We start from the raw sequence: 15,000 nt of genomic DNA on the forward strand, positions 1-15,000 counted from the left end.
ACAGACATAGAATAGAACAAAAAGGTTTTCAGAAAATTGAGTAATTGTTTTCTTGGTTTGGTTTTTGTAGCGGTTTTAGTGGGTTTTATTCTTCACGATTTCTTGTTAGTTGTTTCCTTTACTAGTCAAAGTTTATATGTACTAAATGTCACAAGCAACTATTTCTGTAATGTATATATATTACCTGAAGATCTGACAGTTATCCTTTCAATGTGTTCATAACAGTTTGACATTAGCCCTCTGGAGCAAGATATTTATATTCTTTTTAACACCATGGTTTTTTTTTTATTGAATCTCCTAATATATTTTCTTTATTATTATGCCTCACCTTATAACTTTAGAATATTAAGAACTGAACAGGAGTCATTAAAGAAGGAAAAAAGTAATTTTGGGTCGGTATATTTAGCTAAATACGTACATGTGTGTATATATATACATGTTTGTGTGTGTGTGTGTGTGTATATATATATTTCTGTCAGTATACACATATATATATATGTGTGTGTGTATATATATATATATATAATATATATATATATATATATATATATATATATATATATATATGTATATATATATATATATACAAGTATATGTGTACATATATATAAGTGTATGTTTTTATTGAGAGGGAGAGAGAAAAGGAGGGAGAGAAACACTTATAATCCATTTCGTGAAAATCTAAGGAAGAACACGAGAACAATTTATAATATTTACTCGGACATATATATATATATATATATATATATATATATATTATATATATATATATATATATATATATATATATTATATATATCCTCTTAGTACAATTAATCACTGATGCATTATTACCACTTGCACAAGAGATTCAGCTCTGTTTTTCGGACGCGGTATCAGAGAAGTCGATACATTTGTGAAGGCGTAATCTGAATATTCTCCAGGCAACAATGGTATCTCATACAAGATTTACAAACAATACCTCGTCCTCAAAGGTGTTTATGTGTTTACTGCAGCGAGCGTATGAACTAGGGATCGTGACACAGGACGATTGATCGGCAGAAAGGTCTGCAACGGCCTAAGGCAGAGAGGGCATCATCAATCGATTAGTTTTATTTGATATCACTTCTCAGTGTAGCATTGAAGTGATATCGAACAAAACTAGTGGCAGGAGTGCTGCTGAAATGGATGTCGGAAAATATTTCTACACTCGACCATCGTGTTAAGATATACCATTTCTCTGCACCTATAGATTTGGCATTGAGAAGTGCAATAAACTTCTAGGAAAGAATGAAGATCGGAAGACACTGGTATCCCTGCTGCGAACTTCTTTAGATGACATTACTGCCATACTGGAAACAAGGAGAGAATAAGAAAAAAACATCAGATTTTCGGTTTGATGACTTATTCTGCCAACGTTTACAGCATACCAAAGTTCTATCTATAAGGCAGTAAGGAATTCTGATCTGAAATTGAAAGAGAACCAATTTCTGCAGAAATAGGTAATTAAGAGCAGCCTTGGCTCTATATATTAATATCTTAAGTGATTTCCAGAGAGAAATATACTTTAACTGTCACTGATATCTGCAGGTTGGCATGAAGTTTAAATGAGTTGTTATGAATGTGGCCTTTCGGAACCTCTAGTGATATAACAAATAAAGAGAGAAAGGAAAAAATGAGCTAGCAGGTTCGTATATGAGGGGCTTGCAATTACGATCTGTTTTACAAAAATTGAGGATGTATAGTACCACTGCAAAACTCCAGCTGCCTTTAACATCATAAGTGAAGGAGTTTATAGTTGTTAAAGTTAAGTTGCCACGTTAAGTTATAGTTGTAAATCCAGTTGTTTATATAATGTGAGAATTACTGGAAATAAAAGAGGCTATATGTGAGGTGTAGAAAAAGGTGTTAAAATGGTGTTGAATAGAAATGAAGCAAATGAATATCACAGCAGAAACGGAGAAGTAAGCGAAATAATGTGACCGCAGAAATCCACCACATTGGAGAGGAAGTACGCGTGGCAAGTACTGTATCGTTAAAAAAACTTTGTGCATGGGTAGCATTGGAGACAGCAGAGGAAGGAATACTGTCGTGTATATTAGTGTGGAAATGTAGTCAGCTAGATTGAGATCTTTCCTGAAAGAGTTGTACGATATGCTTCCGTCCCCACTTAGCGGGGAAGAAAATAATTATGATCCTAGAACTCAACAAAAGAAAAGGAGTAGAGAAAGCAAGACAAATTGTCTCCTGTTGCTATTTAGCTTAGTTCCGATTCGATCCTCATCGAGCAGTGTAGACCTGCGATCAAAGTCAATCCAGCCATGACCAATTATCGAATGTGCCCCTCTTTTAAGACACATTATCGAATGTTCCCTCTTATTGATTCAAGGGTTATTTGGCAGCAATTTCTAGTGTTTTGGGCAGGCCAAATGGAGGTTTCTTCATTGTTTCAAGGAATAACTTGTTTTAAAATTCATTGGTATAGTTTCCACTGAAATTTTTGCGGGTAAATTACTGCAGTGAGCATGAAGGAAGGAACGCACTACATGACCGGAAGTATATATGCTAATTCTTCTTCGGGGTGTGATGTTTTTAAAATATTATCAATTTTCATTCATTAACTTGGTGCTCTCGGAAAGCTAACGAAACTGGTAATGATCTATGTCAGTAAAAATTAATCAACCGATATGCCTAAGTTTATTTGCTGTGGTGAAAGAATAAATTAAACCTCCGGCCCTAGCTCTTCATTTCAGACTGATGAAAATAGAAAAAGCCGATTGTATCGCTAGGAAGAATGTAAACTGTTTATTTATTGTTTAAATCAATTTATAAAAATTTCACTTATTTGTTTTCTATTTATTCTAGTGCTGACGATTATACGCATGGCTACATGCAAGCATTGACCATGGTCCACAGCGACGGAACAGTGTTCTGGCCACCTATTGTCAAACTCAGGAGTACCTGTGACATCAAAATTACATATTTCCCATTCGATGACCAGATCTGTCGAATGAAACTTGGTTCATGGGCCTATGACGGATTTCAAGTAAATGTACATGACAGCGAAAAAGCTATCGATCTGGATAATTTTGTATCTAACGGTGAATGGCTTTTAGTCGATGTTAAGGTGAGTTTCAAAAATATCCACACTAAATCATATATACTCTTTTACTCTTTTACTTGTTTCAGTCATTTGACTGCGGCCATACTGGAGCACCGCCTTTGGTCGAGCAAATCGACTCCAGGGCTTATTCTTTGTAAGCCCAGTACTTTTCTATCGGTCTCTTTTGCCGAGCCGCTAAGTGACGGGGACGTAAACACACCAGCATCGGCTGTCAAGCAATGCTAGGGGGGACAAACACAGACACACAAACATACACATACATATATATATATACATATATACGACGGGCTCCTTTCAGTTTCCGTCTACCAAATCCACTCACAAGGCTTTGGTCGACCCGAGGCTATAGTAGAAGACACTTGCCCAAGGTGCGACGCAGTGGGACTGAACCCGGAATCATGTGGTTGGTAAGCAAGCTACTTACCACACAGCCACTCCTCTGTATATATATGTATGTATGTGCATATATATATATATATATATATACACATAAATACATACATACACACACACACATATATATATATATATATATATATATATATACTGACATACAGACATCATTTATAACTTTTTATGTATGTACTTCGAGAATCAATTCCTCCTCAACCAAAGAAAAAGAATTATATCTACATATCACCATGTAACCCTACACACGCTTTCCTTGAACTATTTTCCTTCTCCAGACCTTTCTTCTCTCCTCTTTCGAACAAAGAGCCAAGCTCGAAACGTCGTTATACACCAACTCTTTTATCCACCTTCATTGAGCGTCAAGCTAATGCAATACAATCCATCTGAACGTCCTTTTGACTTTTATTGTTTTGCTATTTGTTATTTTTAATATTCGCTCTACCTATATATATATATATATATATATATATATTAACTGTTTTGTAGGTAAAAAAGAATGTAGTGTACTACGCTTGCTGTGATGAACCATTCCCAGATGTCACTTTCTATATCCATATGAGACGGCGGACTCTATATTATACATACAACGTCATCATTCCGTGCGTTATGTTATCTATTCTGACACTGATGGGTTTCTGGATGAGACCAGACAGTGGAGAAAAAGTTACCCTCGGTTTAACTGTGCTACTTGCCTTTTCAGTATTCATGTTACTGATTGCTGAAAATATGCCGGCTACTTCTAATTTTGTTCCCCTTATAGGTGAGTCAATTTCTTTATTAATTATGCATAAATACACGCACGCACGCATATGTATGTATATATATATAATATATATATATATATATATAATATATATATATATTATATATATATATATATATGAGAAAAAAAATCAAGATAGAAAATGCTAAAAAATTTTATAAAGAACATTTCAGTACCGGTTTCGGTCATTTTGAGACCTTTTCAACTGTAACGATTAAATAATTAAATTTAGAAAAATTAAAAGAAAAGTTTTTTTAAAGGAATATTTGTATAGTGTTCAAATATGAGTGGCATTTTCCTTGTTTCTGCCTTTCACTGTCTCTCTTGTTTACACTTGTGGGTTATTTAATTATAGCTGCTTATGTTCTGATATATATATATATATATATATATATATATATATATATATATATATATATATATATATATATATATATATATATATATATATATATGTTCACCGTCTTCAAAGTTCATATCGATGTATTCATTTTTCTTTTGATGTAGACGTATTCTTCTTCTTCTTCTTCTTCTTCTTCTTCTTCTTCTTCTTCTTCTTCTTCTTCTTCTTTTCTTCTTCTTCTTCTTCTCTCACTACTACTACTACTACTTCTACTCTTCCTTCTTCCTCTCCTCCTCCTCGTTCTTTTAGTTCGCGATTCTTCGGTGAAAATATCTTGCGCCATTTGTTCTGATTCTTCATATTTTTAACCCAAATCTCGCCGAGTTCAATTTTTCTTTAAAATAATATATCAGTCGATGGTATCGACTATGCATCCCCTCAAAAGAATGGCCCTGTGCCTACAACAAAAAAATAGATTTGTATACGAGTCAACAGCTGCCATCCTCACCTACAGATGTGTGACCATGCGCCAAACTCGATATCATTATTATCATCATTGCGAGTCTCCTATCAGCCCGTGATGAGCAGTAAATTACGTCGGACAAGGTCCCTTGTAGTATTGTTCCGGCTCTTTACGTTCTGTGTCCAAATCCCGCTGAGGTCGGCTTTGCCTTTAATCTTTTCAGAATCGACTAAATACAATTCCAAACTAATCGACTAACCCATCCACCAAAATTTCAAGTATCGTTCCTATATTACAAACGAATATATTAAGCAGAATCATTAGAGCATCGGGCAAAATTTTTAGCATTATTTAATTATAGCTGCTTATGTTCTGAGTTCAAATTCTGCTGAGATCAATTTTGCTTTGCAACTATTAAGAAAATAATATTAAGACAAAATTAGTTACAAGAATCAGTAGAGCAGCGGACAAAATTTCATGTGGTATTTCGCTGCTATTCTTTATTTCTATGATTATTCCCACCGAGTTCGAATTATCAAGTTATGCTGGGACATCACCTTGAAAAATAGAATCGACCTTAACCCGTTTTTTAAGCCTAGTACTTATTCTATCAGTCACTTTTGCCGAACTGCAACAAACCGACGTAAACAAACCAATAACGGTTGTTAAGCGGTGGTAGAAGACAAATACAGAAACAAAGATGCACATGCGCGCACACGCACATACACATACACACACACTCATAACGAGCTTCTTTTAGTTTCCGTCTATCAAATTCACTCACAAGGCTTCGGTCTGCCCGAGGTTATAGGAGTAGACACTTGCCAAAGGTATCACGCAGTGGGACCGAGCCCAGACCCCTGTGATTGGGAAGCAAACTTCTTAACACACAGCAACGCCTGTGCCTAAATTTCACCGTTACATAAACATTCTGTATTACCATTTTCCTTGCGAACATAGATGTTATAAGCTGTTTATTAAAATGCTGTAAAATTATGAAGAGTTGAACTTATAACTTTGTTATCAAAGATAAGTGCAAGGTGTCATAAACAGGTAACTATAAATATGACTGAACTTTCTTTTCTGAGCTATTGTAGCATCTCTGTTTCTCGTCTCCTAATGGAAAGTGCCTTGTTAATGCATTTGTATAAAAAAATATTTTGCTTTATAACAAAGACAAAGACAAAAAGTGAATCAAACAATTCATTAAATGCTGTTCGCAACATATATTTTCCTCTGGCACTTTCCGTATAGAATAACTACGTCATTAACACAATATATATGGATCCTGAAAGATGAAAAGAAAATGCTGTGATGAAATGGTCAATCATTAGAAAGACCCCAGCATACACAGCAATGAATCAAATAGATGTCACTTCTGTCTAGCAGAAAAATTGAACATACGATGTAACTATTATATGCTATTCAACAGAATGATCGAACAGTTCTTTAAAGGTAGACTTGAGAATCTATACTCTTCAGACAGTTCCAATAACCGACGATTTGAATAACTGTCTATATACATAAATCAACTGAGAAAAGCAAAACAAATTAGTACGTTTATATGAGCACTTTACAAGATTCATTTCATATATTTCCTCTCACAAAACATAACTAATACTATCGTAATAATATCTAGTAACAATTTCTGCATGTTATTTTGTAGTTTTCTAATTATTATATTAATTCGTTTTTATTTGACATAAGTTTGGGTATTTCAGTGTGTCTGTGTGTGTATTTATGTGCATGCCTGTGGTGTATATTTCTGTCTTCTCTCTCATTCTCTGACTGTCTCTCTCTCTTTTTCTCTCTCTTTCTCTGTATGTATATATATACACGAGCGCGGATGTGTGGTGTATACATTATCTTTCAATATTTTTTTATTATACAGCACATTCTTTAATTAGTTATAAAGCACACATATTCTTTCTCTCTCTCTCTCTCTCTCTCTCTCTCTCTTATATATATATATATATATTATATATATATATATATTATATATATTATATATATATATATATTAGATAGATAGATAGATAGATAGATAGATAGATAGATAGGTAGATAGATAGATAGATAGATAGATAGGTAGATAGATAGATAGATAGATAGATAGATAGATAGATAGATAGATAGATAGATAGATAGATAGATAGATAGATAGATAGATAGATAGATAGATAGATAGATAGATAGTTGCACCACTTTTTATACTATATTAGATGACTTTATATTGTATGTCATTAAAATATATTCATATCTTTAAACTTTATTTTTATCATTAAACATACGTTTGTGTATATCTTGAATCCTGCGTATCATCCTATATGCATGCGTGTATGTGTGTGTGTGAGTGCGTATGTTTACTGCATAACCTCTGTACCTGTATATTCGGTATATACTTTATACATCTGATATACATGCTTCTCATAATTTCTATAGTATATATTATGATGTATATCTTATCATTTATTTCATTATAACACACGTTATATATTATATCATTTATATTTTGCAACTTTAGCCGTGTTATTTGTTTTATTCTTTCGTCCTTTTATTGCACTGCGGTTATTTTAACGTATATCGATATACTTATATATATATATATATATATATATATATATACCAATTAAGGACTGAACACGAAAAGTGGACAGTCAACATGCTAGATATAGACGTCAAATCGCCATTCACCACAAAAGATTATGTTCTCAGATCAAACTCAACACAAAACCATAGCAATAAACAAGTGAAAAATATACGAAATAAAATAATTACCCATGTACTAAATTAGTTTCAGCTGTTATTTTCCGCAAGGAAAACTGCAGCCATCATCAGCATGGTCCGTTATAAATGTAATTTGATGGACTAGATGCAAACACGATACCGAAATATCGCGTGCATGGAGTTCAGCCTATTACATTAGAATATATCTTTCAAATGCCTCTACTTTGGCGCGTTGGAACCCGAGAAAAACTAGCCTGCAGCTAATAACTAGCAGCAGTTAATTTATCGGTTAGAGAACATATTTATTTATATAAAATTAATTAAGGGTAGAAATTGATATTTATCAATTAAGACCAGTGGTCTAGCATATTAAAAAAGTTTTTCTCGGGTTCCAACGCGCCAAAGTAGAGGCATTTGAAAGATATATTCTAATGTAATAGGCTGAACTCCATGCACGCGATATTTCGGTATCGTGTTTGCATCTAGTCCATCAAATTACATTTATAACGGACCATGCTGATGATGGCTGCAGTTTTCCTTGCGGAAAATAACAGCTGAAACTAATTTAGTACATGGGTAATTATTTTATTTCGTATATTTTTCACTTGTTTATTGCTATGGTTTTGTGTTGAGTTTGATCTGAGAACATAATCTTTTGTGGTGAATGGCGATTTGACGTCTATATCTAGCATGTTGACTGTCCACTTTTCGTGTTCAGTCCTTAATTGGTATATATAAATATTTTAATCTTCGGATTCTTTTTTAATATGCTAGACCACTGGTCTTAATTGATAAATATCAATTTCTACCCTTAATTAATCTTATATATATATATATATATATATATATATATATTATATATATATATATTATATATAAGTAACAGTTAATATATATCATGTTACCAATTTAGTGTGTTATATATGTAAATTTGTTATGCATCATATATATAAATTTTTTGTTGCTTTTCATTAATTCTTCATTACTTTTTCATTTTATTGATTTTCATATTAATTTCATATTTACACCACAACGATAACCAGTTACATATGTTGTTTTTTTGTGTGTATAGTAATGTGTGTGCATGTGTGTGAGAGAGAGTTTATATATGTGACTATATTTGTTTCATGTATGCAAATGTGTGTATGTATAGCAATATGTAGGAGTCAGAATCAGTTTCTGAGTTTATACAGTACCCTTAAGTATGTATATATATATTTATATATATATATATGTGTGTGTGTGTGTGTGTGTGTATGTATACGTATGTGTGTGTACACGTTCACAAGTACACATATACATCTCTAAACATATATACAGGCAAACATATACACGTACACTTACATATATATATATGTGTGTGTGTGTGTGTATGTGTGTGTGTGTGTGTATGCGCGTATATGTGTGTGTATGAGTGCGTATATAAGCTTATGAACATCATCTCCATCAACATTTCCAAAGACAACGCTACCCTAATCACCATCATCATAATCAACACCATTATCACTAACATCACTACTACCTCCATCTATTTTTCAGCATTACCCCATCCACACTTTTATTCATTCTGTCGTACATACGTGTGTATTTGATATTAGATTTTAGCGACAAAAACAGTGTTAGTACCAAATAGCAACCTTTATATCTTACTGAATGTGAGTCTATTATAAGAACACCGCAATACTGCAGAATTTGTCTTGAGAAAGCATCACATACTAGTGCTAAAACTAATACTAATACTGCCAGCAGGTCGCTAAGATCTAATTTTCATCTGCGTGTTGTTTGCGTCACCTGTGCATTAGTAGTCAGTGTTTTACTCTATATCATTGTTTAATCACCCTCTAGCAGTACTACCACCGGTGCTGGACAATTTTCCCTCTGTCTCTGATTCTCTGTGCTTTTAAGCACTAAATGCCTATTCGAAATATTTTAATGCTTTCGTTATACTTGGACGTATGGAAACATTTCTCTGGGGAAATAACCGACGGAGAATATTATCCCTACAGAAAATTTGTTTGTAAAATCTCATTGGGCTATCAAAGAGCCCATACAAACCTCGGGATGAATGCGTTTCTGCGTCGTCGTTATACCGTATCAAATACTGATGCCGAACCAGTCGTTCATTACCCACGCATGTTTTTTTCACATTTATTAACAATGACGAGCATTTTTTCCCGAGTATATTTCAGAAGTGAAGGGTATTTTCACGTTCATATCTACATGAATGTGTGATGTATGTGTGTATTCATTCAAAACATTCTTTGGGTAAATCTGCCTTTCTTCTCTTTCTCTCTCTGCCTCTCCCTATCTCTTTCCCCTTCTCTCTCTTCTCTCTCTCTCTCTCTTCTCTCTCTCTCTCTCTCTTTGCATATATATATATATATATATATTATACATCACACACACACACACACACACACATATAAATACGAATTTATCCTTCCATATAAGTAAATATATGAATTTCTATATAAATTTGTATATGCATGCAAATATATGCTTATATACGTGGGTGTATGCATGTATCTATACAAATATAGATTAATATGCGTACAAATGTAATAAAAAAAATTAAAGTGCAGACAATATATATATTCCATATCTTCCACTACACTTAACCAGGAAATATAATTATATTCAATCTTTCTTGGTATTGTTGTGTATCATACCTTTCTAATTGAATGCATTAATATTTAAAAAATGTGAAGTCACTAATATGTGTACATGTACGTATGTGTATATATATAGATATATACATATATATATATATATATATAATATATATATATATATATATATATATATATATATATATATGTATGTATATATACATGTATATACACACACACATTCATATATATATATATGTATGTATGTATGTATGTATGTATGTAAGCATATTATGATTAGTGTAATTTATGAATACACTTTAATTACCCAAAACGTAATTCCTAGCTTCTCGTGATTTACTGTATATTCTTTCACCTTAAACAAGCTAATCATTAAAAACTATCTATCTATATATATATTATATATATATATATATTATATATATATATATATATATATATTATATATATATATATTATATATATATATATCTATATATATATATATATATGTATGTATATATACATGTATATACACACACACATTCATATATATATATATGTATGTATGTATGTATGTATGTATGTATGTAAGCATATTATGATTAGTGTAATTTATGAATACACTTTAATTACCCAAAACGTAATTCCTAGCTTCTCGTGATTTACTGTATATTCTTTCACCTTAAACAAGCTAATCATTAAAAACTATCTATCTATATATATATATATATTATATATATATATATATAATATATATATATATATATATGGTATAACGTATATAACATGTGTATAAGATATGTCATTTATATATATATATATGTATGTACATGCACGCATTTATAAATACTTACATGGAATATATAATTATCTATTTACATATAATAAACACGTATGTTTTGTGAGTAGATATATGTCTTCCAGTAATGAATTGCAGTGAACCTTTTGTGATAAAAAGAGAGCATAAAACGAAAGAATATGTAGTTTAAAAGTTACTGAGCTATCCTTCGGCTTGAACTCACTATGCGGCAACTAAAGTCCATCATTTTATCCTATTGTCACAGATAATAGTGCATGAAAAAATATGCATACACAAAATTATAAACACACTTTGACACTCACAATTACACATACACGCACACGTTCATATACACACTCATATACAAGCTCACAAATGCTCACGAATATATTTACATAGATCGTATTAATCATGTATGCTTGCGTTTAAAATTGTGCAAACACCTGTGTGTATTCAGCAACTAGTAATTTATACAAATGCGTCCGCTTGTCGACAGAAGATAAGCAATATGAAACCTAAGGTATGGGTTAGAAAATTCATTATCTCGTATCTTTGTTTTATACGTGTTTCAGTCATTAGACTGTTCCATGCTGGGTCGCCGCCCTGAAGAATTTTGATCAAACAAATCAATCCCAATACTTATTTAAGTGTGATGTTTATTTTAACGGTCTCTTTTGCTGCTTCGTTAAGTTACGTAAACAAACCAATGCCGATTGTTCCACTAAACCCTTCAAGATATCTCTCAGTATAGTCGCTGTCCAACTTGTGAAACAAAAGCTGTGTGTACGTATGTGTGTGAATGTATGTATATCTATCGATCCATTTATTTATCTATACACATACACACGCACACACGCATACACAAATATACACACATACACACACTTACACACACACACACACAAACATATATATATATATACATACACACACACAATTCCATATTTTTCACGTCCTCGTTTTAGGAATTAGGACCTCGGTTTGCTTCAGCCTCCGCCAGGCATTCTTTTTCGTGTAAGAATGTTGGATTGCTTCAAGTTGCTCCGTTAGTTTGACACTATATAAGACGATTATAATTGGAGCAATATTCCAGATAGCAGAAAACAAGTGCCCCCTACAAAACCAACAAGGTCCCTTACTCTCTTGGTTTGCATGATTTCAGAATAAAACCCTCCAGCCAGTTGTCATTTTAGTATTAAGCACATAGAACGTTGCATCATTCATCACTATGATTCACGGGTTACACACTGATTAAGACCCGAGGTTCGCTATCTCTCTTCGTCCTGCGTATTCTAATGGCAATGTGTTTGTAGGCTGATAACGAAGCGCTAATAATTTTCCAGCGTTGAGCTGTATGTTGTTTATTTCAGCCTATTTGAACTTAGATCTCGCTGTAATATTGTGTTTTCAAAACATTTCTTATTGCCTGTGATGCAGTCATATAGGCACAGTAGCAGCTGCAAGTAACTGCCTGCATGACGAAGGGTATTTCTGAGAGAGCCACAATGAACAGCAGTGTCTCTAGCACAGTTATTTAAGATCTACACTTAAAATTAATGTCTCCTCTGAGAGGGTAACGTCAGCAGCAGTTTTGCAACTCCTGTGTTTTAAGTTTGCTATATACGAGAAATGTCTTCAATAGTTTTCGACACAGCCTTTTTGCATACCTTTAAGAGAGTCTTTGCTAAACTATCAGAACAGCTGGTGAGTTCAGACTCATTTCATTATTATTTGATATTACAACTTACTCCTTTATGTCCATATATTTGATGGCTACATTTCTCTATGTAGAGGTCTAATGTAGGAGAACTCATCTGGCTTATTTGCATATATCCTATCATACAAATGAAAACATTTTGGAATGTTTATTCAGTATTTCACTAACGACCTGTAAACAGTGAGTTGCTTCCTTTGTAAAATGGATCTATTTGCAAATGCATTTATATATATATCCGAGTTTGTATGATTGTGTATAGAAGAATATATTAATCAATGAAATTCCACAGTCGACAACTATACTGAAATGATTAGCTTTGTCCTTTAAATAGCTTCCAGTGATCTCCAACAGGTTGAATCTTACGAACTGTATTTTGGCCAATCAGTATGTGGTTTAGATGTCACGGTTTGGTAAATACACCAACTTGTTTATCTCGTTTATTTTTTTGGTTTTTTTCAACGAAATATTTTAGCAAATTAGTTTGCGACTTAGACGTCACGGTTTGGTGGGCACATCAAGGATTCTTTATTTGACCGCACCTAAAACAATAATTGTTTGGCTATATTTAGGAATTTTGTAGTAAACAACATTCCTGTTTTCATTGAATTTTATTGCTACTAATCCAACAATTTTCCAGAAATTTTACAATTGAATCAAGTCAACACTGATATGGTTCGCACTACCACCATCATCGCCATCACCTTTATTATTGGGGGTGGTGGTGGTGGTAGTGTTGGTGGTAGTAGTAGTAAAGCCGTAGTACTTATTATTGTTATTATCATCATTACAACTATCACCGTTACTATATCTAATATTATTATTGTCCATTTAAAACGGGCTTGAATTTATCAATAGAGTTCTTTTCTCTGACTTTTCTCTAGACTTCACATGACTTGTGTAGTTTGTGGTATGGGAATATCATAAACATTTTCTGACCACATGTTGACAGATGATCGCTTAAAGGGATTTGACGGGCATCAGGATCCCTAATTTACTGTCTGCGCACACGTGAACGTTCTGATAATGCATGCCCAGTCTGAGCAACGTATATCTTTTCACAATTTGGGTTTCTGATGCAGCAAATTAAATTTCTGCTTTTGTACTTCTTATTGGCATTTGCAAATATTCTTCCGGTTTTTGTGTTCATATATTGACCGGTGTGTATGAACTGACATGTACCACATCGATTATCATTGCATTTAGATACAATGAATGATTTGTCATTGTTGCTTAGGTCAAACTTGGCCTTTGTTAATAATTGTTTCAAGTTTTTCGGCTGTCTTTTACTTACAAACATAGCTCGATCCTTGATTGTATCCTTTAATTCATTACTATGGGCAATAATCAGCAAGTTTGCATTGGCAATGGTTAAGATATTTTAGTGACACGGATTGTATGTCACTATAAATAGTATGACCTGTTCTTGTTTTCCTCTTTCTTGGGTTGCCCTAAGTTGTTGTATGAGTATTTCTATAGCACGTTATATACCATTTACTATAAGTAGAGGCGAGTATTTTTCTTTCGGAAGAATTTTTTTTGAATTCTATTAGGCGTTTGTCTCTGGTATTCACATCTTCCTCAATGGCACGAATTTTTCTGGCTAGGCAGTATGGGATATTGCGTTTTGTATGTGTAGGATGGCACGATTTAAAGTTCAAGTATTGATGCGTGTATTTAAAGTTCAGGTATTGTGTCGGGTGTTTATAGTATATATCAATGGTGATGGTGGTGTCATTTTTAATTGTATATATAATTATGCATATATAGGTTAAAGATCCCCTTCCGTCACGAATGACCATGGAATTGAAAGTTCCCGTCCGAGGCACAAGTCTGGGCAACGTTGTTTTGTAGAGGACCAACAGCTGCCCATGCGTACCAGTCTTCCCTCTTCACGCCACCGCTGTTGTCCAAGGGACAGGCAAAGACCGATACAGCTTGACACCAGTGACGTCACAGCTCATTTCGACAGCAACGTGAAATTAAGTGTCTTTCTCAAGAAAACAACACACAGCCCGGTCCAAGAATGGAATCCACAACCTCACGATAATAAACCCGATATATG

General features: G+C 33.2%; 1 protein-coding gene across 3 annotated transcripts in view; it reads left to right on the forward strand.

Annotated features, from left to right (window-relative positions):
• Window positions 1–15,000, forward strand: part of LOC115209514 (acetylcholine receptor subunit alpha-type acr-16-like) — a 619,054-nt gene that overhangs the window by 548,354 nt on the left and 55,700 nt on the right. For all 3 annotated transcript variants that reach the window (XM_036501210.1, XM_036501209.1, XM_029777942.2), the window contains 2 exons: window positions 2,845–3,106; window positions 4,001–4,274. In XM_036501210.1, coding sequence (XP_036357103.1) covers window positions 2,845–3,106; window positions 4,001–4,274 — 536 coding nt within the window. The remainder of the gene's footprint in view (window positions 1–2,844; window positions 3,107–4,000; window positions 4,275–15,000) is intronic.

This window comes from Octopus sinensis, linkage group LG3 (genome assembly GCF_006345805.1).
Source record: "Octopus sinensis linkage group LG3, ASM634580v1, whole genome shotgun sequence".
Taxonomy (NCBI): Eukaryota; Metazoa; Mollusca; class Cephalopoda; order Octopoda; family Octopodidae; genus Octopus; species Octopus sinensis.